The 22,878-nt window shown below is 46.9% G+C and overlaps 1 protein-coding gene across 2 annotated transcripts in view; it reads left to right on the top strand.

Moving 5' to 3' along the window:
* RPA1 (replication protein A1) overlaps positions 1-22,878 on the top strand; it is a 47,020-nt gene that overhangs the window by 21,132 nt on the left and 3,010 nt on the right. For both annotated transcript variants that reach the window (XM_050929469.1, XM_050929468.1), the window contains exons 10-15: positions 29-221; positions 981-1,120; positions 5,918-6,066; positions 18,151-18,283; positions 19,613-19,789; positions 21,417-21,524. In XM_050929469.1, the coding sequence (XP_050785426.1) occupies positions 29-221; positions 981-1,120; positions 5,918-6,066; positions 18,151-18,283; positions 19,613-19,789; positions 21,417-21,524 (900 nt within the window). The remainder of the gene's footprint in view (positions 1-28; positions 222-980; positions 1,121-5,917; positions 6,067-18,150; positions 18,284-19,612; positions 19,790-21,416; positions 21,525-22,878) is intronic.

The following is a 22,878-nucleotide window of genomic DNA, read 5'->3' as shown; positions in this document are numbered from 1 at the left end:
TGTTTCATCACTTCTCCTTCTCCTGTAGGTGTATTACTTCACCAAAGGTCATCTGAAGACAGCTAACAAGCAGTACACAGCTGTGAAAAATGACTATGAGATCACATTCCATAATGAGACTTCTGTTGTACCCTGTGAGGATGCTCAGCACCTTCCTACGGTTCAGTTTGAGTTTGTGCCCATCTCTGACTTGGAGAACACATGCAAAGACTCAATTGTCGGTGAGTCTGTATCTCAAGATGGGAATCCATGAGGCTTAAAATTAGTCGTCTTGTACCAAATACTTGAGGAGCAGATGAAGAAACCTGTAGTGCTATGCGATTGATACATTCTCTTTTAGACATTGACACTCAGGTACTGCAGTGGTGGGTACCCCCTAGAAACGCCTGAGGTAGTTACTTTTGCTCGTCTCGCTGCTAGGAGCTTTAGAGATGGATGTCCAAGTTCAAAGCAATATAGAGATTAGAGGACACGTTGCACGAGTTTATCACTTCTAAAGTGCCCAAACATGTTTGAGTTGCCAAATGAAAATGACTTTGGGGTCCTCATCATAGTTCTTAGCAGATGCTTGTCTGCATAATAGCCACTTTACAATCCCTTGCTCAAGGGATCTTCATACTGGAACAGAAAGTGGTGCTGCAAGGTGAGAATAAATTCCATTTTATAAAGTGGTAGGAGAGAAGATTGCACAAAATCTTAATCTACCTGGTACAGTGAGTCCCTTACTTTCATGAACGCTAAATTCATGAACAAAATAGTATTGCAAAGATGTAATGGATTTTTCTTTCTCTAACAGCCTTTCTACTTTAATATACAGGGTTCCCAGGTTTTAGACTTTTAAGAATTTTAATAGTGATTTAGAATCTGACTAGAAGTAATCTGATGCTACCTATGTGCGAGTTCTTCCCATGCAAGTCCTTGCTTATCTGCCCCAGCCATGACCTTCAAGTAATTCTGACTGAATTATGCCTATTTTTCAGACATAATTGGAATCTGTAAGAGCTATGAAGACATCTCTAAAATTACAGTGAAATCTAGTAATAGAGAGGTGTCCAAGAGGAATGTGCATTTGATGGATAAATCTGGGAAGATGGTGACAGCTACTCTGTGGGGAGATGAGGTAAGTACCCTGTTACCTGTTCTGAGTTTTCAGATATATAAAAAGAAGACTGGGTGTGGTATGTCACCTGAGGCAGGTAATAGTCCTGGGCTAAGGGAGGGGATGCATCTCAGTATTGAGGGCAAAAGTTTTATTTTGGCTTTACTCTGTTTTGACATTGTTAGCCTTTCTCCAAAATAACTGTATACTGTGGCTGAACTGGTGTAGTTTGAGCAACACTGTGCATCATGTCTGTCAGGGTCTGAAGATAAACAGGCTTCTGATTCAGGAAGCCAGTGTCAGCATTAGCTCCAGGTGAGTTGCTGCTTGATCAAGGAAGAGCTCTATGACCAAAGGTTGCAGCGGGGTTAAGGTTTATTTGTAGGGCAGGGTCCTTGGAACCCTGGCTAAAACTAGTGCTTGTAGGGTTGTGAGGAGGAGTCAACCTCAAAAAGCTAGCAGGAATAAACAGCTAATGAATATATTTGAACTGGGATTTGGGGGACATGAGCTCAATTTTAAACATTGCCATAAATGTCTGATGTGGCCTTGAACAAGTCACTTTGTTGTTTTCTAGCAATGTGGTAGACTCTTGTTGATCTGTGCCCTAGTTTCCTGTATGTAAAATGGATATGATTCTGATCCACCTGACAAGATTCTTTGAGGCTAGATGTTCAGAAGTCACACAGCTTCTCTGATGGAAGGTGCCACAGAAGAGCTAAATGTTAACTCCATGCAAATAGCCCTTTTGTACAGCTATAAACATGAATTGAAACTGTTTTCTGCCACAGACTGGAGAGGATGAGCAAGCTGAGAGGGAGGAGAGGGGCACAATATGGGTAGTGAATGGCCAGTCTGCTGCTGCAGGCAGAGATCTGTGACCTGTGTGATCTGCCAGGATCTCTTGAATATTAGCACTCACTGTCTTCAATCCTTGTCTTGTACTGCAATTTTTTTGCATGGCTGAATATTGGGGTTGGTGGGGTGGATTGATTTAAAATCATCAATTTTAATCATGATTTAAATCAGCAAGCAGGAAATCTTCGTTTAAATGATCAATCTTAGTCATGTTTTGCATTTATACTTTTGAGTTATTGTCATAAAAAAGTTGATTCTCATTGGTTGGTAACAATTATAGCATGTTAGTTTGTAACTAAATATAGCCTCTACTCTAAATTTTGTGCTTCTTTTTGCTACTCAGGAAGATACACTTTACCAATACACAATTCTATAGTTTGTTACATTTATTCAGATTCTTATATTTTTGTTATAACTATTGTTGGTGGACAATGTATTTCTTTACTAGATGAATTTTTTTTTTACTTGTGCTTTGTGTAAAGCTCTGTGTTGGGTGGAAATTCAATTTCAATTAAAAATGTGCATCATTTAAATTTTTTGTTAGTTAAAAATATCGTATGTTCTGGATACATAAGGAAAAAAGCTTATCAAAACATGTTTTCTATTTAAAAATGATTTATTAAATAAAGGAAGAATTATAGAATCATATAAATGTAGAGCTGGAAGTGACCTCAATGTTTATAAGCATATTTTAATTTTGTAAGCATACTCTCCACTCCATTATCCAAGTCATGAATGAAAAGATTCAATGGTACCGGACTCAGGACAGATTTCTGCAGGACCTCAGTAGATATGTCCTCCCAATTTGACTGCAAACCATTGATACCTACTCTTTGAGTGATGACAGGTTTCAGAGGGGTAGCCGTGTTAGTCTGTATCAGTAAAAACAATGTGGAGCCCAAATAAATTTTAGTCTCTAAGATGCCACAAGGACTCCTCATTGTTTTTACTCTTTGAGTATGGTCTTTCAACCAGTTATGCACTCACCTTTTAGTGATTTCATCTAGACCATATTTCCCTAATTTGTTCATGAAAATGTCATGTAGGACTGTCAAAATCCTTACTAAAATCAAGATGACACCTACTACTTCCTCCTATCCACTAGGCCAGCAATCCTATCAAAGAAGATAAATAGGTTAGTTTGGCATGATTTGTTCTTGACAAATCCACACTGGCAATTTCTTATCACTGTATTGTCCTCCAGGGATACAGATTGTTTTAATAATTTTGTTTCTATGTGTTTCCAAGTATTGAAATTAGGCTGACTGGCCTATAATTTCCTGGCGCTCTTTGTTCCGCTTATTAAAGACAGGTACCTAACTTCCTTATAAGCTGCGCAGCAACCTATTTAGTGCCATGCAGGTGCTCAAGGAACCCACTCAGGGACCTGCTGGAGAAGGGTTGCCCTAGGCACGGCCAGAGGAGGGTGGACTGGGCCAGCCAGGTCAGCCCAGCCTGACCCCGGAGCGACCCGGACCCAGCTGGGGCATCCTGACCTGACCCTGGAGCAGCCTGGACCCCGGCGCAGCCGGGGTGGCCCTGCCCTGGCACGGCCTTCCCCAGGCCAAGACCTACTGGGGCTGGGGGAGGGGCACCTATCCTGCAGCCCTAGCCCCAGAGCTCCCACGGCTGGGAGAGGCGCCTCTTTCCCAGCCCAGGCGCTGCTGCGGGGGGAGTCCTCTCTCCCCTCCATAATCCTGGAAAACCAAATCCCTCACCACCTGCACCCCAACCCTCTGCCCCAGCCCTGAGCCCCCTTCCCTGCTCTGAATTCTTTGGCCCCACCCCCACCACATGAATTTTGATACGAGCACCAATATGAAGGTAATGTGTCACACGTCACCTCCATATTGGTGCACATAAAATCTTCTCCCCAAGATTCCACCCCCTGACCAGACCAGCTTGGAGCCTGGCCAGTTGCGGGAGCCATGCAGATACTCAATCTGCCTGTGGTGCAGGGGAGCTTAGAGCAGCTTCCGGCCCACCATCCCTTCGGTTCCCCTCCTAGTCCAGGGAAGGGTAGAGATGGAGGGTTTGCAACTCCACTCCAGCTCACCACAGCTGCCCATGTGGCTCTGGCTCGGGTGGGAGACCTCGGAGCCGCTGCCCCGCCATGGTAAGAGCTGGGCGGGCAGCTTGGGGAGCCATGGACCCTTCACCTGCCCTGGGTGGAGGGCCCAGGGGGGCGGGTCATGGGCAGGGGTCTGGTCTCGGCATGGCCCCCTCACCACAGGTAGGTGGAGGGTCGGCCATGGCTGCCCACGCACCTCTTATCATGGCCGGGCTGTGGCTCCGAGGCCCTGGCCGGAGCCGGGTCAAGGAGAGTTGCACAGGCAGCTGCGGTGAGCCTGGGTCTCTCCACCTGCCCGGGACAGGGGCAGGTGGCTGCTTTCGCCCCCACTCCAGGAAGGGAGGTGGGGGCAGGACCTCCATGGGAAGGGGGTGGGGGCCCCATCCCACCCACCCACCTACTTTTGGGAAGGCTCCAACACCCTTGTCGTCTTGCACTTAATTTTTATTCATAGATTGGAAGAAGAAAGCAAGTTTTCCTGCTTTTTCAACTCACAACTGGTTTCTTAACTTTTAATGAACTAGTCATTGAACTGAACTAATTGAACAAACTGATATGAAGAAGATATTTCCTCCGCACCTGCAAAAGAGGTTACTGTTGTCAAAAACCTAAACAGCAGCATGTGCCCCTGGAACTGGCAAAGGCTCCCCGTGAGGGCAAGCCAGCCACTAAGACCCCTTGGGGCAGTGGAGGGCTGCAGATCCCTTGAGAGAAAGCAGTGCTCTCCACCTCTGCACCGAAGGTCACCAGAGTCGCAGCCCGGATGCTCTGGGGCTCATCCTCGGTCAACAGCACCACGTTCACCTAGTTCCTGGTGCTAAGTCAATGACTTCCACCAGTTCAATTGTTTGACTTTCTTTAAAACTTGCCAGCAAACATGCACTGCTTATTATTTTTTATATTTAATTTAAATGATTTAAATTGATTATAACATAGGGTATCTGTTTTAAATTTAATTTTAAATAGGTTTTATTTTTAAGAATAAACCTGTATTTGATTTAAATTAAAAAATTTGATTTAAGTTTTTTACAATAGTAAAAAATCAAAACAAAAAAACCCCACTCTGTTATCCACTCCCAAGGAAGAGTATGTGAAAGAATGGTTCATGGTCTCTTTGAGTATGGTGGATGTGACCAACACCATTTCCAACTCTAGTCTCAATCTTTCAGCTTCTCCCCTTGTGTTCACCCACCACAACGAGATGATAACACGACTTCCTGGGAGTTGTCCCTTGTCTGAGGGCTCTAGGTTCTAGAAACTTCTTAATCTCTAAACAGAGCTGCTGAAGGGTATGGGGTTCTCTTCTTTTTGGGGATGTCTCTGTGAAAGTGCCCAGATGACATCGATCTTAATAAATTTTGTTTCAGTTAAACTGAGAAAATGGAATTAAAAGAAAAAATGTTTGCTTAATATATCCAGATTTACGCTTCTCATAAGCTAAAGTAGATAAGGCAGTCTCAGTTTTGCTAGAGGACAAAAAAAAAAAAAAGTAAGTAGCTTGCATCTCCTGAAAGCAATCATTTCTCTGACCACTCAGGTCTTCCTGTCAGCATGTTACTGTCTAGAGAGAGATCACCCTCAGGTTAAGTCTGTTCTGATCCAGGGCAGCAACTCTCCCTTTCCAAACCATTTTTCTCCAGTTAAATGTGCACATACTAGGGTTTGGGGACTTCCTGCATTCTCTGAGATTGGCAATTGGGGATACAAAAATCCTGTAAACAATGATTAATAGCCCATTTTCAAAGGCGTAATGACCTAGCTTAGATACTGTACCTCATAAATACAGCTAGATAGTCTGGTCTAGTTTGGGCCTGTTTAGTCATGATCTATGAATTATGAACTGAGGTGAGCTGTCACATTAGCCATTAATGTTTTTTGTGTTTTCACAGGCTGAAAGATTTGATGGTTCTAGACAACCTGTGGTAGCCATCAAAGGAGCCAGAGTCTCTGATTTCGGTGGCCGAAGTCTCTCTGTTCTGACCTCGAGCACGGTCGTGGTGAACCCAGATAGTCCAGAGGCATTTAAGCTCCGAGGATGGTATGATTGTGTACTTGTGTTGAATAGAGGGGACTGACTATTGCTTGACTTTAACTTGTTGAGGATTCTGTTCTTGTTTTACTCCTGTAATCCACATGTGAGCAGTCTATAGAGCATTAAGAAAGGAAGCATGGGATTTGGGTTCTAAATAGAACAGTTTTTATTTCTCTTGGAGGCATTATGGCCTTTAAGAGGTTGGTTTTAAAATTCTTAAACTGACAAACCTGTAATCCTATAGTAAACTAAGAAGAAATTGGAGAAGAAGCAATTAAAATGGAAGTGGTGTGTGTTGACCCAGATCCTTGGAAGGCAGCATGAAATCAGACTTTTAACAATTCTGCTTGTATGGGTTTTACCTGAGAGAATGTTTTTCTTCCACAAGCTTTGTGCACTCTGCAGGATCTTATATGGGTTCAGCTAATGTGAGTGGGAGGAATAGTTTTGATTCTTGAAAGGTTTTGTTGTTGTATTGTAGTCTCCTTTTCCATTTTTAGATGCCTTTTATGGTATGATAACAAAATAACATCAGATCTTTGTCAGCAAAGTAATGTAATTCCAGAGGTTCCCCTAATGCTGCTAGATTACAAGCACTGGTAAGAGGAAACTACAACGGTAGGAAGGATCTAGTGGATAAGGCACTGGACAGGGGCTGAGATCCTGGATTCAATGCTTGGCTCAGTCATACACTCCCTATGCGATCTTGTACAAGTCACTTAATCTACCCTGTGCCTCCATTTCTCACCTGTAAAATGAGATACTTCCATACCTCACAGGACTGTTGAGAATAAAAACATTATTGGTTCTGAGGTTCAGATACTGCTGTGATTTTCATTAGATGCTGTTTTTTACGAAGTGCTGTCAGCATGCTCAGTCTATACCAGGTACAGACATAGCCCTTCCTTCAAGGGGGTTACGCTCTAGTAGGCAGCAAGCATCAGACACATTGGGGAATGTGGAAGAGGGCTCTATCTTAAGATGCATGTTTTGTTTGTTTTAATGTAAATGTAGGCTCATGTTTGTGGGCTCTGTACAATAAGTGAGGTTTGAGGAGGAATTTTAAAGGGGTGGGAGCCTGGTGGAGGGCCCACCATGGAAAAAAGTGTGAAAATGAGCATGACGGAAGACGAGAGGAGAGGGTAAAAAGTAAGAAATGAGATCAAAGATACAGGGAAGAGCAGAGGTGTGCAGTCTGAAAGGTGAGATGAGAAGCTTGCCCCCCCCCCATCCCCTGGCTGGTGGAATTGTTACCTTTAAATAAACATAACTAATATTGAGCAACATGGCGGAGAATAGTGTATTTGGCACTGTACTTCAGGCTGCTTAAAAAAAACTTGGAGCAAGTTAGCCCATTACATGACCTCCTAGATCTTCCTGATAGTTGGCTCTTTCTCATGCTTCACCAGCGTTAATAGTTCATGGGTGGTTGCCTATGGGCAGTAACTTAGAGCTCTTGAAATTAGTATTTACACTAACATAGCCAGGTGTTGTGATGGTTTAGTCTGATATCTGTGTTGCACTGTACTGAAAGTCATAAGACCTTACAGTACAGAGAAGAGTGCATGGCCTCCCAAATGAACTGGAGACCCTTTCCTCCCTAAGAAAAGCTAAACAAACACTACATTAAAGTAACAATGCACAGCAGTTCCTCAGGGATGGGAAGATAAACACTAATAATTACTTCAGCTTTTCAGTTTCCTGGCTCTGGAATATCAGAATCCTAAATAGTAGTATTATCTTTTTTGAGAGTTATAGATTTTTGTTAGTTTAAGATCATGATGTCCTTCCCTCCATCAGAGAATGGGTTTTGTCTATCAGTGCCACTTGTCACCTGGATGCGGTTGCTGGAGCATGAAGTGATGGTCGTTCACCATCCCGCTCTCAGCCTCTTCTGACCTTGAGAGTGGAGACAGATAGGGTCATAACTCAACCTCTGATTCTCCCACTTGGCACCATCCGTCTGTTTTTAGACTTACTTTAATATTTGAGGGAAGCTTGGAGAAGATGTGCCTTTGAAAGAGGCTTGGAGTAAAGGCTTGGGAGCCTTGTAAATTGATACCAGTTACTTTGGAAAACTATGTACAGGGTGCATTTGCTTTTTTATGCAATACACTTGAATTCCATTTCAGTGACTCCCAGGCTTTCAAGTCTCCTCTTCCCAAGACTTCAGTTCCCCTCTGAGGCCTCTCTCAACCCCATTCAAAGTGCACATAGGTTGAGGCAAGGCTTCGTAAAAAGCCCTGCGTGATTTCAGTTCAGTTTTCAGTGTGCAACTAAGTTAGTCGTGCACATATTGTGTGCTGCAACTGCCTTAGCTGCATACTTCATAAGCTCAAGAAGAGAATTGTATGCAAAATGCAGTTCTTTTTTGAGTGCTTGCTCATGTTGATTCCATTCTAGGTGTGCACGCACCCACGTGCATGGTTGTTGGAGATTTTTGCCTTAGCAGTATCCGTAGGGTCGCCAGTGGAACCCCATTGAGTGCTGCACTCATGCACCAGTATATCAGGCTCGGCCAACCCTACGCCCTCTTAGTTCCTTCTTACCGCTCCTAGCGGTTGGTTGCCGTGCCTTCCCTTGCATTGCAAAGGCTAGTGATTTTCATCTACTGTCTTCAAGCCTTAAGGCCTTGTAAATAGTTTTGTTCATATCACTTAGTGTTAAGTAGTTAAGTGTAGTTAATAGTTAGCAGTTGGGTCCCAGCGGGGACTTTGCCGTAGGCCAGGCCTGCACAACTCGTAAAGCGGTGAGGGCCACATTACTCCAAAGAAAACAGCTGAGGGCCAAAACCCCCCGGCCCCTCGGAAACAACCTCCCCCCCCAGCCCAGCGGAAACACTCTGCCCCAGCACCGCCCAGCCCTGCAGAAACAAACCCTCCTTTCCCAGTGCCACCCCACCAAAACAGCTGTGGGCCAAAAAGGAAAGTTGGGGGTGGAGAGGTGATACTTGATTTTAAATCAACCAGGGGCTCCCAGCTGAAGAGCTGGCTGGGAGCCCTCAGGGTCAAATTAAAGGGCCCCGGGCTCCGGCGGCTGCAGGAACCCGGAGCTTTGTGGGGTTGGGGCAAGGATTTAAAGGGCCCAGAGCTCCTGCTGCTGAGGGGAGCCCGAGCCCTTTAAATCCTAGCCCCAGCGCATCCGCTGGAGCCGCCGCCGGGATTCAAAGGGCTCTGGGCTGCCCATGGCAGCGGGGAACCCTGAGCCCTTTAAATCTCAGCCACGGCCGAGAATCTCTGCGGGCAGCTCAGAGCCCTTTGAATCTCAGCCATGGCTGAGATTTAAAGGGCTCTGGGCTCCCCACGGCTGTGGGCAGCCCAGAACCTTTGAATCCCGTCCGCAGCTGGCAGGGCTGGCTCTAGGAATTGCGGGGCCCAATTCGAACATTTTTGGCGGGGCCCCAGCAGGGATGACTGAAAAAAAAAAAACATGTAAAAAAAAAAAGCCTTTCATTTCTTAGCAACCAGTTCCCTATAAAAAGTTCTGCCACAGTATGTATTTTTTGTACCAGTAGGGTTACCATACGTCCGTATTTTCCTCCTGGATGGCGATTTAAGATCCAAAAAGCCTGACGTGTCCAGGAAAGTACAGATGTATGTTAACCCTACCTAAAGTTCTTTTTTAAAAAGATGTGTCTGAACTAGAAATGAGCTCTGCCACTCCCTGGGGGTGTGCTAGGGTGCATGTGTGGGTCCCAGCTGCTCCCTGCCCACCTCATTGAAGCAGATGTCCTGGTTACTTCCCTGGGAACTACAGGGCACCAGTGCACATGGGACTGGCTGGAGGTGAGGGGGAGGTGGCTGGAGGTAGGGTCTTGCTGCAGGCTGGGCAAGAGATGTGGGGCAGACTGGAGACGGCGTGTGGGATGGGTTGGCTGGCTTCAGGCAAGGCCACGGGGGGGTGGCATGGATTGGCAGGGCTGGAGACAAAGGAGTGCAGGACTGGCTGGCTTCAGGCATGGGGGTGCGGCAGGGGTTGGCTGGAGACAGGGAAGGGGGTGCAGGGCTAGCTGGAGACGGGCTGGTGCAGGGCTGAAAGCAAGGCAGGGAGTGAGGGGCTGGCTGGAGACGGACTGGCTGCAGATAGGAACTGGTGCAGGCAGGGCAGGAGGTGTGGCAGGGGTTGGCTGCGGGCAACTGGTGCAGGTACAGGGGGTACAGCCCATCCTGTATGGTGAGTGCCCCCTCCTCCTGCCTCCCCCACCAGGGTAGCAGTAACAGCCCGTGGCTCAGGAGCTATTTAAAGGGCCTGGGGCTCCCTTGCTTCCACTGCCCGAGCCCTGTAAATAGCTGCAGGAGCCCTGGGGAAGTGGTGGGGCTCCAGGGGCTATTTAAAGGACCAGGGCAGCAAAGGCATCTGGAGACACCTCCCCTGCTACCCCAGGGCTCTGGGGGCTATTTAAAGAGCCTGCGGCTCCCCTGCTTCTACCTCCCCAGCCCTTTAAATAGCCGAGGAAGCCCTGGAGAAGCGGTGTGGCTTCAGCGGCTATTTAAGGATGGGAGTGGCAGAGGCAGCTGGAGCCCCGGCCCTTTAAATAGCCCCCGGAACCCCCCACTATCCCAGGGCTCAGGGGGTATTTAAAGGGCCTGGGGCTCCCCTTCTTCTACTGCCGCAGCCCTTTAAATAGCCACCGGAACCCTGGGGAAGTGATGGGGCTCCGGTGGCTATTTAAAGGGCCTGGGCAGTAGAAGCGATGGGAACCCCGGACTTTTTAAATAGCCCCCAGAGCCCCACAGCCCTACCCCAGGGCTCCAGCAGTGGTGCTCTGGTGACAATTTAAAGGGCCTGGGAGCCACAGGCCTTTTAAATTGCCCCCCTGGGGAAGCTGAGCCACCCCGCTACAGCGCACTGGCTTTTGCTGGTACACCATACTGGGGCTTGGGCATGTGACCCTCTTAGGGGTGGGCTGATTCAGGGGAATTGGATGAATTGGCCTAAAGCCGGCCCTGGCCTCTGAGATTTAAAGGGCTCTGGGCTGTCTGTGGCTGCAGGCAGCCCAGAGCCCTTTGAATCCTGGCTGTGGCTGAGATTTAAAGAGCTCTGGGCTCTCTGTGGCTGTGGGCAGCCCAGAGCCCTATGAATCCGGGCCGGGGCTGAGATTTAAATGGCTCTGGGCTCCCCACCGCTGGGGGCAGCCCAGAGCCTTTTGAATCCCGGCCGCGGCTGGGATTTAAAGAGCTCTGGGCTACCCACCACTGCGAGCCACCCAGAGCCCTTTGAATCATGGCCGCGGCTGGGATTTAAAGGACTCTGGGCTCCCCGCCGCTGTGGGCAGCCCAGAGCCTTTTGAATCCCGCCCGCGGCTTGGATTTAAAGAACTCTGAGCTTCCTGCCGCTGCGGCCAGCTCAGAGCCTTTTGAATCCCTGCCGCGGGCCGCACAGTGAGCCTCTGCGGGCCGCATGTTGTGCAGGCCTGCCCTAGGCAGTGCATGCCCCGGTTTCCCAAGTTTAAGCCCTGCGTGGTCTGCAACAGGCCTATGCCTGTAAGTGACCCCCATAGCAGCTGCCTCAAGCGCTATGGGGAGTGACACATTAGAGACAAGTGCCAAATTTGTAAGAACTTCCGTCCCAGCACACAAAAGGAGCGGGATATTTGGCTATGGACTCTCCTCATGGAGTCCGCCTTTTCTCCGGCCTCCGTGCAGCCCCACCAGGTCTCGCTGAGTACCTCTGCTTCGGTGCGCAGTGCACCCCCAGTACTGTTCCCTGTCGCTGGTGCCCAAAACGAAGACTAAAGAACATAACTCCCTGGCACCAAGCTAAAAGGGCCATGAGCCGTCCGGCAAAGGACCTGCTTCATGCTTCCTGGCCACTCCAGATCTGTGCACTCGCACTGTCCCCCTAGCCGGGGCTCTTCGTCCCATGAAAGGTCCCACCACCGACTCCCAGGAGCAGCATGGGACCAAAAACCCTGGCGGCACCGCCGCCTTCACAGGCTTCTCTGGCGCAGGCCTCAGCCCATGCTGCCGACGCAGCATGTGCCCCCGGAACTGGCAAAGGCTTCCCACAACGGCAAGCCAGCCACTAAGACCTCTTGGGGCAGTGGAGAGCCGACGATCCCTTGAGACAAAGCAGTGCTCTCCACCTCTGCACCGCAGTTCGCCAGAGTCGCAGTCCGGATGCTCTGGGGCTCATCCTTGGTCACCAGCACCATGTTCACGGTCGCCGCTGTCTCAACGCAGATGGCCTAGAGCAAGATGCTGATCTCCGTACTACCGACGCTGCTCCCCCTCCCACAGATCATCCTCTCGGCACAGGTTCTGGTCGTCTGCATCGTGGGAGAGCTCCCCATCGCCTCTCCAGTCCCCCCGGCATTGATCACCTTGCTCCGGGCACCGGTCCCCGAAGGCAGTGGTTGGCAAGCAGACCCAGGTGTCAACAGCCCCACATTGGTCAATGGAAGGGGATTCTCTTGCACGGAAGCCCAGTTCAGCCCCTCACTTAGTCTGCACCCACACAAATGGATACCTGAGTGTACGTTGACATTTCCAACTCAGCAGCACAGCCAGTGGATGGTGCAGTGGCATTATTGGGGCACATGGAGAATGCCAGTTGTGGCGATGCCCCCTTCTCACCACTCATCGGCTGTTGCCTCTGAGCAGCAGCTGGCGGCACTGGGCTTGGTGCAGAGGGCACGCCTGGTGGTTGAAGCAGAAGGAACAGCACTCACCCTTAAGCCTTCCTCCCCCGTGGGGGAAGATGCCCCGGAACCTCCCCTGGTGGTGCAGTCATCGTCCTTGTCCCCAGAGGAGGCAGTGGCGGGTCCCTCGAGGGCAAGCCTGCTGAGCAGATGGACATCTTGTTTAACATTCTGTCAGCTCCACTCCAACCCATGTTGCACAACTGGTGCACGATGGTGTCCTTAAGATTACCAGTACTCTCTGGCAAATTCATTCCTCCCACTTCAAAGAGGGCCGAAAAGAAGTTCTTTATCCTGGCCAAGGGGTTTGAGTACTTGTATACCCACCCTCTCCCAGGCTCGCTTGTGGTCTCTGCGGCTAATGAAAGAGACAAGGAGAGACATACCAGTTTGACTCTCAAGAATAAAGAGGTTAAACGGTTGAATCTGTGAGAAAATTTATTTGACGGACAGTTTGCAGTTCTAGGTGGCAAACCATCAGGTCCCCTTGGCCTGTTACAACTTCAAGTTATGGGACTCCCTCCATAAATTCAAGCAGTCCCTTCCACAGGGTTTGACCAAGAATTTGGCACTTCGATGAGGAGGGCACTGTGGTCACCAGGTGCTCCCTTCAGATGGCATGCGATGTGGCGGACTCGGCAGCCAGGGTGGTTGCATCGATGGTGGTGATGAGGTGCAGCCCCTGGCTTCAAAAAAAAAAAAAAAAAATGGAGATATACCAATCTCCTAGAACTGGAAGGGACCTTGAAAGGTCATCGAGTCCAGCCCCCTGCCTTCACTAGCAGGATCAATTTTTGCCCCAGATCCCTAAGTGGCCCCCTAGAGGATTGAACTCACAACCCTGGGTTTAGCAGGCCAATGCTCAAACCACTGAGCTATCCCTCCTCCAGCTTCAGACTGCTGATCTCTCCTAGGAAATGCAGACCTCCATCCAAGACCTCCCATTTGATGGGAACAGTCTCTTTTCGGACCAGACTGATGCGAAGCTACGTGGGCTGAAGGACACCAGGGCCACCCTTCACTCACTGGGAATACATATGCCGCAGCCTGCGAGGAAGCAGTTACAGCCACCCCCGCCACCTAGGCCTGGGCAGTCTCACCAGGGGCCTGCAAGAAGGGACAGAGATGCTAGTTTCAGCTGCTGTCGCCCTTCTTCCTCCCACTCACCCATGCAACCTGGTCTGGCAAAACATTCCAGGGGCCAGATGCTCTCTTGTTGAGGTTGAGAGTGATTCTCCAGTCTCTGTCCAGGATCCATCCTGTTCATTCCTCAACCATCTGTGTTCCTTCCATTCGGCCTTGGCCCAAGTCACCTCAGACCATTGGGTGCTAGACATAGTGTCTCACAATTACACCGTGCAATTTTCGGTCACCTTTCCTTCCCACCCTCATTCCTCCCCATCTCTCTTCAGGGACCCTTCTCACAAGCAACTCCTTGTTCAGGAGGTTGAGAACCTCCTGTGCATGGGGCCGGTGGAGGAGATCCCTTGGGACCTACTCACACTACTTTCTAATTCCAAAAGCAAAAGATGGCCTCAGATCCATTCTGGACCTGTGACTCCTCAACAATTCTCTCAAAAAGTTGAAGTTTCACATGATGTCCCTGGCCTCCATTGTCCCCTACCTGGATCCGGGAGACTGGTATGCTGCTCTTGACTTGAAGGATGCCTATTTCCACATCTCCATCTTCCAAAGTCACAGACGTCCTCCATTTTATAGTGGGTGAACACCATTTCCAATTTACGGCGCTCCCCTTTGGCCTCTCATCGGCTCCTAGGGTTTTTACCAAATGTATGGTCCCGGTGGCCGCTTACCTCAGAGGTTAAGGGGTCCTGGTCTTCCCATATCTCAAAATGGCTCATCAAGGGCAGGTCCTGGAACCAAGTGTAGAGAAGCCTTGATCTGGTGCATTCCACCTGCCATGACCTGGGCCTGTTGATGATAAACAAGAAAAAAATCCGCCTTGAGGCCAGTCCAACACAGAGTTCGTTGGAGCCATTCTCAACTCCACGCAAGCCAGAGCCTTTCTTCCGGAGGTGCATTTTCAGACTACGTCAGACCTGATTTCTCATGTGAGGAGCTGCATGTTCACCACGGCTCACACTTGCCTGCGGTTGTTGGGCCACATGGGCTCCTGTGCCTATGTGGTCAGTCATGTCCGGCTCCACCTCTGGCCTCTGCAAGTGTGACTGGCGTCGGTCTACACTTCCAAAAGACATGATCTAGACCTGGTGGTCTGGATGCTGGATCACATCCTGTTGTCCCTGAATTGGTGGTTGGATGCTGGATCGGTGTTGCAGGGTGTTCCCTTTGTGATCCCATCCCCATCACTGACCCTGATCTCCGATGCTTCGAACCTGGGCTGGGAAGCCCAGCTGGGCGAGCTGAGCTCCCAGGGCTGATAGTTGCAGGATGATCTGGCCCTCTACATTAATGTCACATAGCTCAGAGCAGTTCTCCATGCCTGTCAGGCCTTCTTGCCCCACCTGAGGGGCAAAGTGGTGAAGGTGCTGATGGACAATACTGTCACGATGTATTATATCTACAGACAGGGTAGAGCCAGGTCATCAGCCCTCTGCCAAGAAGCTCCCAACCTTTGGCACTTTTGTGTGCAGCATGCCATTTATCTGGTAGCCACTCAACTGCCCAGCACCAAAAATGTGCTAGCAGATCGCCTCAGCAGGATCTCTCGACTCGGCATGAGTGCGCCATCTGGAGGCGGCCAGTATGATCTTTTGGAAGTGGAGGACTCCCTAGGTGAACTTGTTCGCGCCCTGCCAGAACAGGAAATGCTATGTATTTTGTTTACTCGAGGGGATGGACAGGGGCCCTCATGTACGCCTTCCTGCCAGTGTCATTGATCCAGAATCCTTGTGAAAATCAAGCATAACAGGACAAGGGTTATCCTGATAGCCCCCAAGTTGCCTCGATGTGGACCTTTCAGTAGCCGAGCTGCTGCGACTCCCTCTCTGGCCGGACCTGCTGTCTCAGAATCATGGCAGTCTCCTGCACATGAACCTGGAGGTGCTGCACTTGACAGCGTGGCTGCTGCATGGTTACGTGCAGACAAGCAGGAATGCTCGACCCTAGTGCAACAGGTTCTGCTGGGTAGCAGAAAACCTTCCACCAGTGTGACCTATCGGGCAAAGTGGGAAAGGTTTACATGCTGGGCCTCTAATTGACGCTTCTGAGCCCAGCAGGCCTCCCTGCAAATGATCCTGGACTATCTCCCGCATCTCTAGCTCAAGGCTTGTCATTGTCAATCATGGTCCACCCGGCTGCTATTTTTGGCTTTCCATCCTCTCTTCCAAGGCAGGTCGATCTCCGCTCACAACATGACGGCCTAATTCCTAAAAGGTCTGGAGAGTCTTTATCCACACATCCGGGATCTGGTTCCTCTCTGGGATTTGAATCTCGTGCTGTCAAGGCTCACGGGCCCTCTATTTGAATCTCTGGCATCCTATTCTTCTCCTTCTCTCCTGGAAGGCAGAGTTCCTGGTGGTAATTATGTCTGCCCGCAGAGTGTCTGAACTCGGGGCACTTACATCAGAACAACCCTAAACAGTGTTCTAGAAGGATGTGGTTCAGTTGCAGCCGCACCCGGTGTTCCTGCCCAAGGTAGTCTCCCAGTTCCATACTGGCCAGGACATTTTCTAACTGGTCTTCTTTCCGAGGCCCCATAATTCCGAAGAGGAGTGCAGGTTACACACCCAGAGGTCTGGAGGGTGCTGGGCTTCTGTGTCGACAGGACACAGCCTTAAATCAACGCAACTCTTCATTGCTGTGGCGGATGGGATGAAAGGTCACCCAGTGTCTGCTCCGAGGATTTCGGCCTAGATCACAGTCTGCATCCGATACAGCTATGAGTGTGCCTCCATTGGTGCTAGTCAAAGCACTTTTGACTACAGTACAGGTGTCGTAAGTGGGCTTATTGGCTCAGGTGCCGATTCAAGAGAGCTGCTACCTGGTCATCTGTTCACAAGTTTACATCCCTGGGATGATGCTGGCTTCGGCTGGGCAGTGCTGCAAGCTGCAGAACTGTCAACTCCAAGTCCACCTCCATTGGCACGGCATGTGAGTCACCTAGAATGGAATAGACGTGAGCAAGCACTCAAAGAAGAAAAAACGGTAACTTACCTTTTGCAATGGTTGTTCTTCGAGATGTGTTGCTCGTGTCCATTTCATTACCTGCCTTCCTGCCCCTCTGTTGGAGTTGCCTGCAAGAAGGAACCAAGAGGGCATAGGGTTGGTGGCACCTGATATACTGATGCATGAGCATGACACTGAAGGGAGTGCCACTGCCGACCCTCCAGATACCACTAAGACAAAAATCTTCTCCGACCGCACAGGTGGAGGCGCGCGTGCTTACTTAGAATGGACTGGACATAAGCAACACATCTCGAAGAACAACAGTTACAAAAGGTAGGTAACTGTTTTTTTCAGCAGGTTATAATTTGGTCAAATCCAAACCAGTTTTCATCAGAACGCTCAAAAGCACTTCTCAGTGAGGTCTATCTTTGTGCCAGGTTTCAACTTTCACTCCCTAACCATTTGGGCTGTAGAGCTGTGCAGAAAAATGTTGCAAGAATTTATTATGATAGTTAAGTGGTGTTCCATTCTTCTCAAAAATAGCTGAACTGTTATTACTCAAAATTTTCCAGAAGAAAATCCCTTTTGTGCAAAGACAGAATATGAGAAACTTCTGCTTCAAAGTGAGTGGCTGAAAATGAGATTAGAATCGAAAGCTTATGCAGCCTTACCTACAATGGTCATTACTGCTCCTGTGGACTTCTGTTATTTCTTTGATGGATATATAACTAGTGGGTTTTTGAGAGAGCTTCTGCTACCCAAATCAAATGTGCTGTAATTCAATTAATGGTCATGGCTGTATTGATGCAAGAGGCTACCCTTTTGTGGACAGTGGTCTCTGGGAGGTTTGACACAACTGAAATGAGCTTTCTGCTGAAATAAATTTGCCACTACATTGAAATCACATCATCACCTGAGCAGGGCTTGTAGCACCAGCTTCACTAACAGATGTATTTGCTTATTTTAGCTCAAGAAATATGATCTATTAAACACTGTTTGCTTTTCTTTAAAGCTGCGGGAAAGATAATTGCAGCATGTAATTTAATTCTAATTATGCAAATATCTGGCTGCTTCTAAAATGCATACAGTTCCTGGTTTGGCCACTAGCTGGCATCAAAGCTATGGACATGTAAACCAGAATTTGTCCACCTTTGAGATTATAAAATACTATGCTAATTAAAACAGTATTAATTTATCCTGAAATTCTATTTTATTGTAATATGCACATGGTACAGTAATTGTTTCCTGTGGAAGTCGCTGATAAAATCGCTCTTGTATTAAGTATTTAAAACTAAATATAAGATTTTGGATAAGTCTGGCTGGTTTGCATTCCAAAAATGGAAGAATCTCTGTGCTTTCAGGTTTGATTCTGAAGGGCAGCTTTTGGAATGTACCTCAATCTCTGATCTGAGAGGTGGACCAACAATTGGGGGAAATACCAACTGGAAAACTTTGCATGAAGCTAAATCTGAAAATTTGGGACAAGGAGATAAGGTAAAATAGGGCTATTAAATGCAAACTGTGTATGCTGCATAGAAAATAAGTTAGGTTTTACATAGGTATGGTGTTTAAAGTTACCAGTTCTTGAGGGGGGATACCTGTGGAGACAGTTAGAACTTTTGATCTTACTGAGTTTAAACAGAGGTTAACCAGATCCTGAAGTTCATGGTATCACTTATTTATTTTTCATATTATAGTAGCAGCTAGAATCCCCAACAGAGTTCTGAACTCTGTTTTAAAAAAAAAAAAGGCACTCTACAACCAAATAGCTTTCAATCTAAATAGTTAAGACTAATTGTGAGAGGAGAAACAGGTATAAAGAGGTGAAGTGACTTCCCCAAGGTCACACAGCAAGTCAGTGGAAGAGTTACATAAGAACATAATGACGGCCATACTGGTTCAGACCAATAGTCCATCTAGCCCAATATCCTGTCTTCCAACAGTGGCCAATGCCAGGTGCCCTAGAGGGAATGAACAGAACAGGGAATCATCAAGTGATCCATCCCCCGTCGCCTATTCCCAGCTTCTGGTAACAGAGGCTAGGGACACCATCCCTGCCCATCCTGGCTAATAGCCATTGATGGGACCTATCCTCCATGAATTTATCTAGTTCTTTTTGGGGTTAGAACCCATGTCTGAGTCACAGTTCAGTGCTCTGTTCATGATGTCACACTGCCTTTTGGTTTTGAAATTTAAATGCTAAAGCTTCGTGGTATAAACCTACCAGCATCTAAAGGGTAGGAAGAGACTTTTCATATGGGAAGGTTATTCCATAATTGCCCATTATGGAGTTTTTTACTTCGTCCTCTGAAGCATCTGGTGCTGGCCACTGTCAGACAGACTAGACTTGATGAACCATTGGCAGGGCAGTTCCTGTGTTCTTTTATTCTGCAGGCTGTGGTTTTACTGAATGTTAGTTTGCAGCACACTCTTATTGTATATAGATCCTCTGCCTTTTGTAATTTCACTCTCTAAAGAAGAATGGGGAAAGTATGAAATTTTGTTGTTGTGAGTGAATAACAGAACGTGAATCTCCAGTCTTGACTAGAGACAATGGGAAAGAAAATGTGCTCATTCTTATAAACGAAGGATTGTGAACATGGTTCAGTGAAGATTTAGGGACTTCATTTAACTTAATAGAACACAAGAGCAGTGGCAGCAGCAGATTTGAGTTGCAAGTCCCAGTGACCCATAAATGTGAGAGGTCTGTTAGTCATAAAAATCCAGCTATGGCCTTTCATGTTTTCCAATTAGTTTAGAACTTAGATTCAGAAACAGAAATCCCAATGTTTTGTGGGTAATGTTGCTCTCTCATTCTCTCAGGCAGATTATTTTAGCTGCGTGGGCACAGTGGTATTCCTGCGCAAAGAGAACTGCATGTACCAGGCATGTCCCTCTCAGGACTGCAATAAGAAAGTGATAGACCAACAAAATGGACTGTATCGCTGTGAGAAATGCGATCGTGAGTTCCCCAACTTTAAGTATCGGATGATACTCTCGGTAAGTAAAAGGATTAGGTGAAAGTGTTGCTCATTGACCATATGCTTCATATAAACATAATTATACCCCTGTGTCTGAGAGAGTGGGGCAGCAGAACAGTGTGGTCCAGTGTGTTTGGGTCCTGTGGATAAATGGGCATTAAGCAGCTTATGTGCTTTAACCAAGCAGGTTAGGAGTGTTTCATTGATCTGATTAGCAGTTTGTTTCCTGGTGCTTCAATTAAAAGCTTTTTTTATTCCAAAAAGTTTCAGGCTAACCCAGTTGATTCTGTGTGGCATGCAGTGCAAAAGTTAGATGGCCCACATCTCTTCAGTTGTGAAGATAAACTAATGTAAAATGGCATTTCTGAAGAGCAGTAATTGCACTTTTACAGCTGATACCTATATTTAGTTCATTCTTTTGTAGGTAATGTTCTGCGTCTCATGCATTAATGGAACCTGCTTCAGGATAGTGTGTCTGAGAATTGTTATTGTGACACCTGCTTGCACCACTTACATTGAGATTCTTTTCAGCCTTTACATTTATAAAATGCTTGAAAAATAGTGGGTTATGGCTGCCTTTAGAAGTGCTGTGCTGGGGAGTCTGCTTGGGAGGCGATCTATTGCTGCAGTTTCACTTTGGGTAATACAAAGACTACATTAAACAGTGCTTCCAAACAGAAATACTCATCTTATTAGAAAATCTAAAAATGTACAAATTACCCTATGAATTAGTATTTCTACTGTGGAGTGTAGGGGGGATGTGGGAGGTGTGCTCATGAATTTCACACCTCTTGAGTCTCCTGTTTTTCACAGAAGCCAGAGAATTCACTTAAGGATTTTGTTTGGTCCTTAACTTGTACCGCATTGTTGCTCGGTATTGTGGGAGTCTCAAGGTAGTGTGATTTTTTGCATGCTGTTTTGCTGAAATACCTGGATACAATTTGGTTTGAGATGGAGACATTAAAATTAAATTAGGAGACAAATTGGTTTCTTGAACTGATTGTGGTGATAGAGATTGCAGGCTAAGATAAAGCTCCAGCCTTGTCGATTCCCACGCATGTGTTGGCATCTGTTCTGTTGAAAGCACTATGCATCTGACACTTAAAATCTTTGAAGTTTGTGATAGCCTGTACATCAAGTTCCAGTTTCCAAATGTGATTTGTACAGTAGGCTTCTGTACAGCAACCCTTCCTGCCTGAGTGTAGCGTGGTTGGTATCAATCTGCATGCAGCTGCTGCTCCTGTTCACTGGCATGAAAAAAAAAAGGTGTAGTGCTGCTTGCAGCTAACTTCATTCATTGCTGTGTTGCACTGAGGCTAATGGTCTGTGTTCTGCTGTCACTTACACTAGTACTTCAGTGTGATGGCAGCATACAGTCATTTCCCCCATACGTTTAAATTACCAGCTTGTTGGCCTCTCCCTTTGATTCCAGTTGAAGCATGTTGCTAGACAGTCTGTACTGCCATGAAAAAGATTGTTGCACTTCATCCACCAATGAGTACAAATAGTTACAAAAGGCAGGGAACTTGACGCTGCAACAGTCTCACTTAAATTTTAAAGCTCTCCCCAGCTGTAAATTAAACCTTTGTTCTTGAGTTTTCTTGTGTGGGAGACAATTGGGTTAAATGGCTGTGGACTCTTTTTAGGTGAACATTGCAGACTGTCAGGAGAATCAGTGGGTGACATGTTTTCAGGAGTCAGCAGAGGTCATTCTTGGGCAAAATGCTGCTTTCCTGGGAGAACTGAAAGAAAAGGTGAGTCAACTAGCTTGTTCTTTTACTTTACTTTACTTTATTTTACAAAACAAAAACAAAAAAACCTGTCTAGAGTATAGAAGATTCTGTTTCCATGTGTTTTGTCACATGGGGTTTTGGAAGCTAACAGTGGTTGCTGTAGCGCCACTATGCTACAACTACCCTCAAAAAGGTCTCTTGTCCTTTCTGATCCTGTAGTTAGACTTTTGTGACAATTCACTGACTCTAAAGGACCCTTGAAGGGTGTAGATTTGGATCCTACAGTGAGTTCTGTATGGACAGACCCCCATATGCACACAACACCATTGAATTTAACAGGGATTTGCAGGGGCCTAGGGTTCCACTCATGTGGCTCTCATTGCAAGATCAGAACTTTGTTTATTGAAATGAGTATACAAGGAGTATCTGAGAGTCCTGCTATATTTAGCAGGAATTTGATTTTACCCATGTCTTCCTACTTTCTTGTTCACACTAACCAAAACTCCTATCAACTCAATTCTGAGGCTAATTTTACTGGTGCTGCTTAGTGGAATTCAGTTTTGTGGGCCTGACAAAAATTATGACTTTATTAATAATGTGTGCAGGGATGTTTTAGACATCTGTGTCACCAGATTAGAATAGCTTGATAATAAACCACTTAAGCTTTAATAAAAATGAGTCTTTTCTTCTCTTTATGTATACATACCTATCCTCTACCACAATTTCCCTCCCCTCTCCAAATTACCCCCCACAAAAAAAACCCAAAAAGCTTTTTCTCTTGAAAATGATCTTTTGATGTCAAAGCTCATATCAGACATAAAGCAGGTCATTCAGAAATACTTAGCTTATTAAACTGAAGTGTATTAAATGTTGCTGGACCTCAAGTCTTAGAGGAACTCTGTTGCACAGGATGGCAACATATTTTTAGCAGTCACCTATATAACTTGATCTGACTTTATTTTCGAAGGATAGTAGCAAGTGGCTAAGCTGTCCGCCACTGAGGTGTAATGCTGGTCATGACCATAGTTATGTTTGTATACGTTTTCATTTTACATCCCTAACTTAATGAAACCCTCATCTTTCAGACATATTTGGTCTCTGCCTGATTCTGAACAAAAATGATCCAGCCAATTCTGAATCAGAGGAAAGTTGGGGAAAATACTTTCCCAATTACCAAAAAAAAACTCCAAACAAACAAAAAAACTTGTAGTGTGGTGGTTTTTTTTTTTAAAAGAGCTCTGTGGGGAAATAGCTTGGGGTAGAAAATTGAAATAGTACGGAGAGACACCTTGTGGAGAAGCGATGCCTTTGATTGTTCCAGACTAAATCGATTTTGATTTGATAATTTTACGAGCCTCTAAAAACAGTGTTCTGT

This window comes from Gopherus flavomarginatus, chromosome 19 (genome assembly GCF_025201925.1).
Source record: "Gopherus flavomarginatus isolate rGopFla2 chromosome 19, rGopFla2.mat.asm, whole genome shotgun sequence".
Lineage (NCBI taxonomy): Eukaryota > Metazoa > Chordata > Testudines > Testudinidae > Gopherus > Gopherus flavomarginatus.
This window is presented reverse-complemented; position numbering and strand designations above follow the sequence as displayed.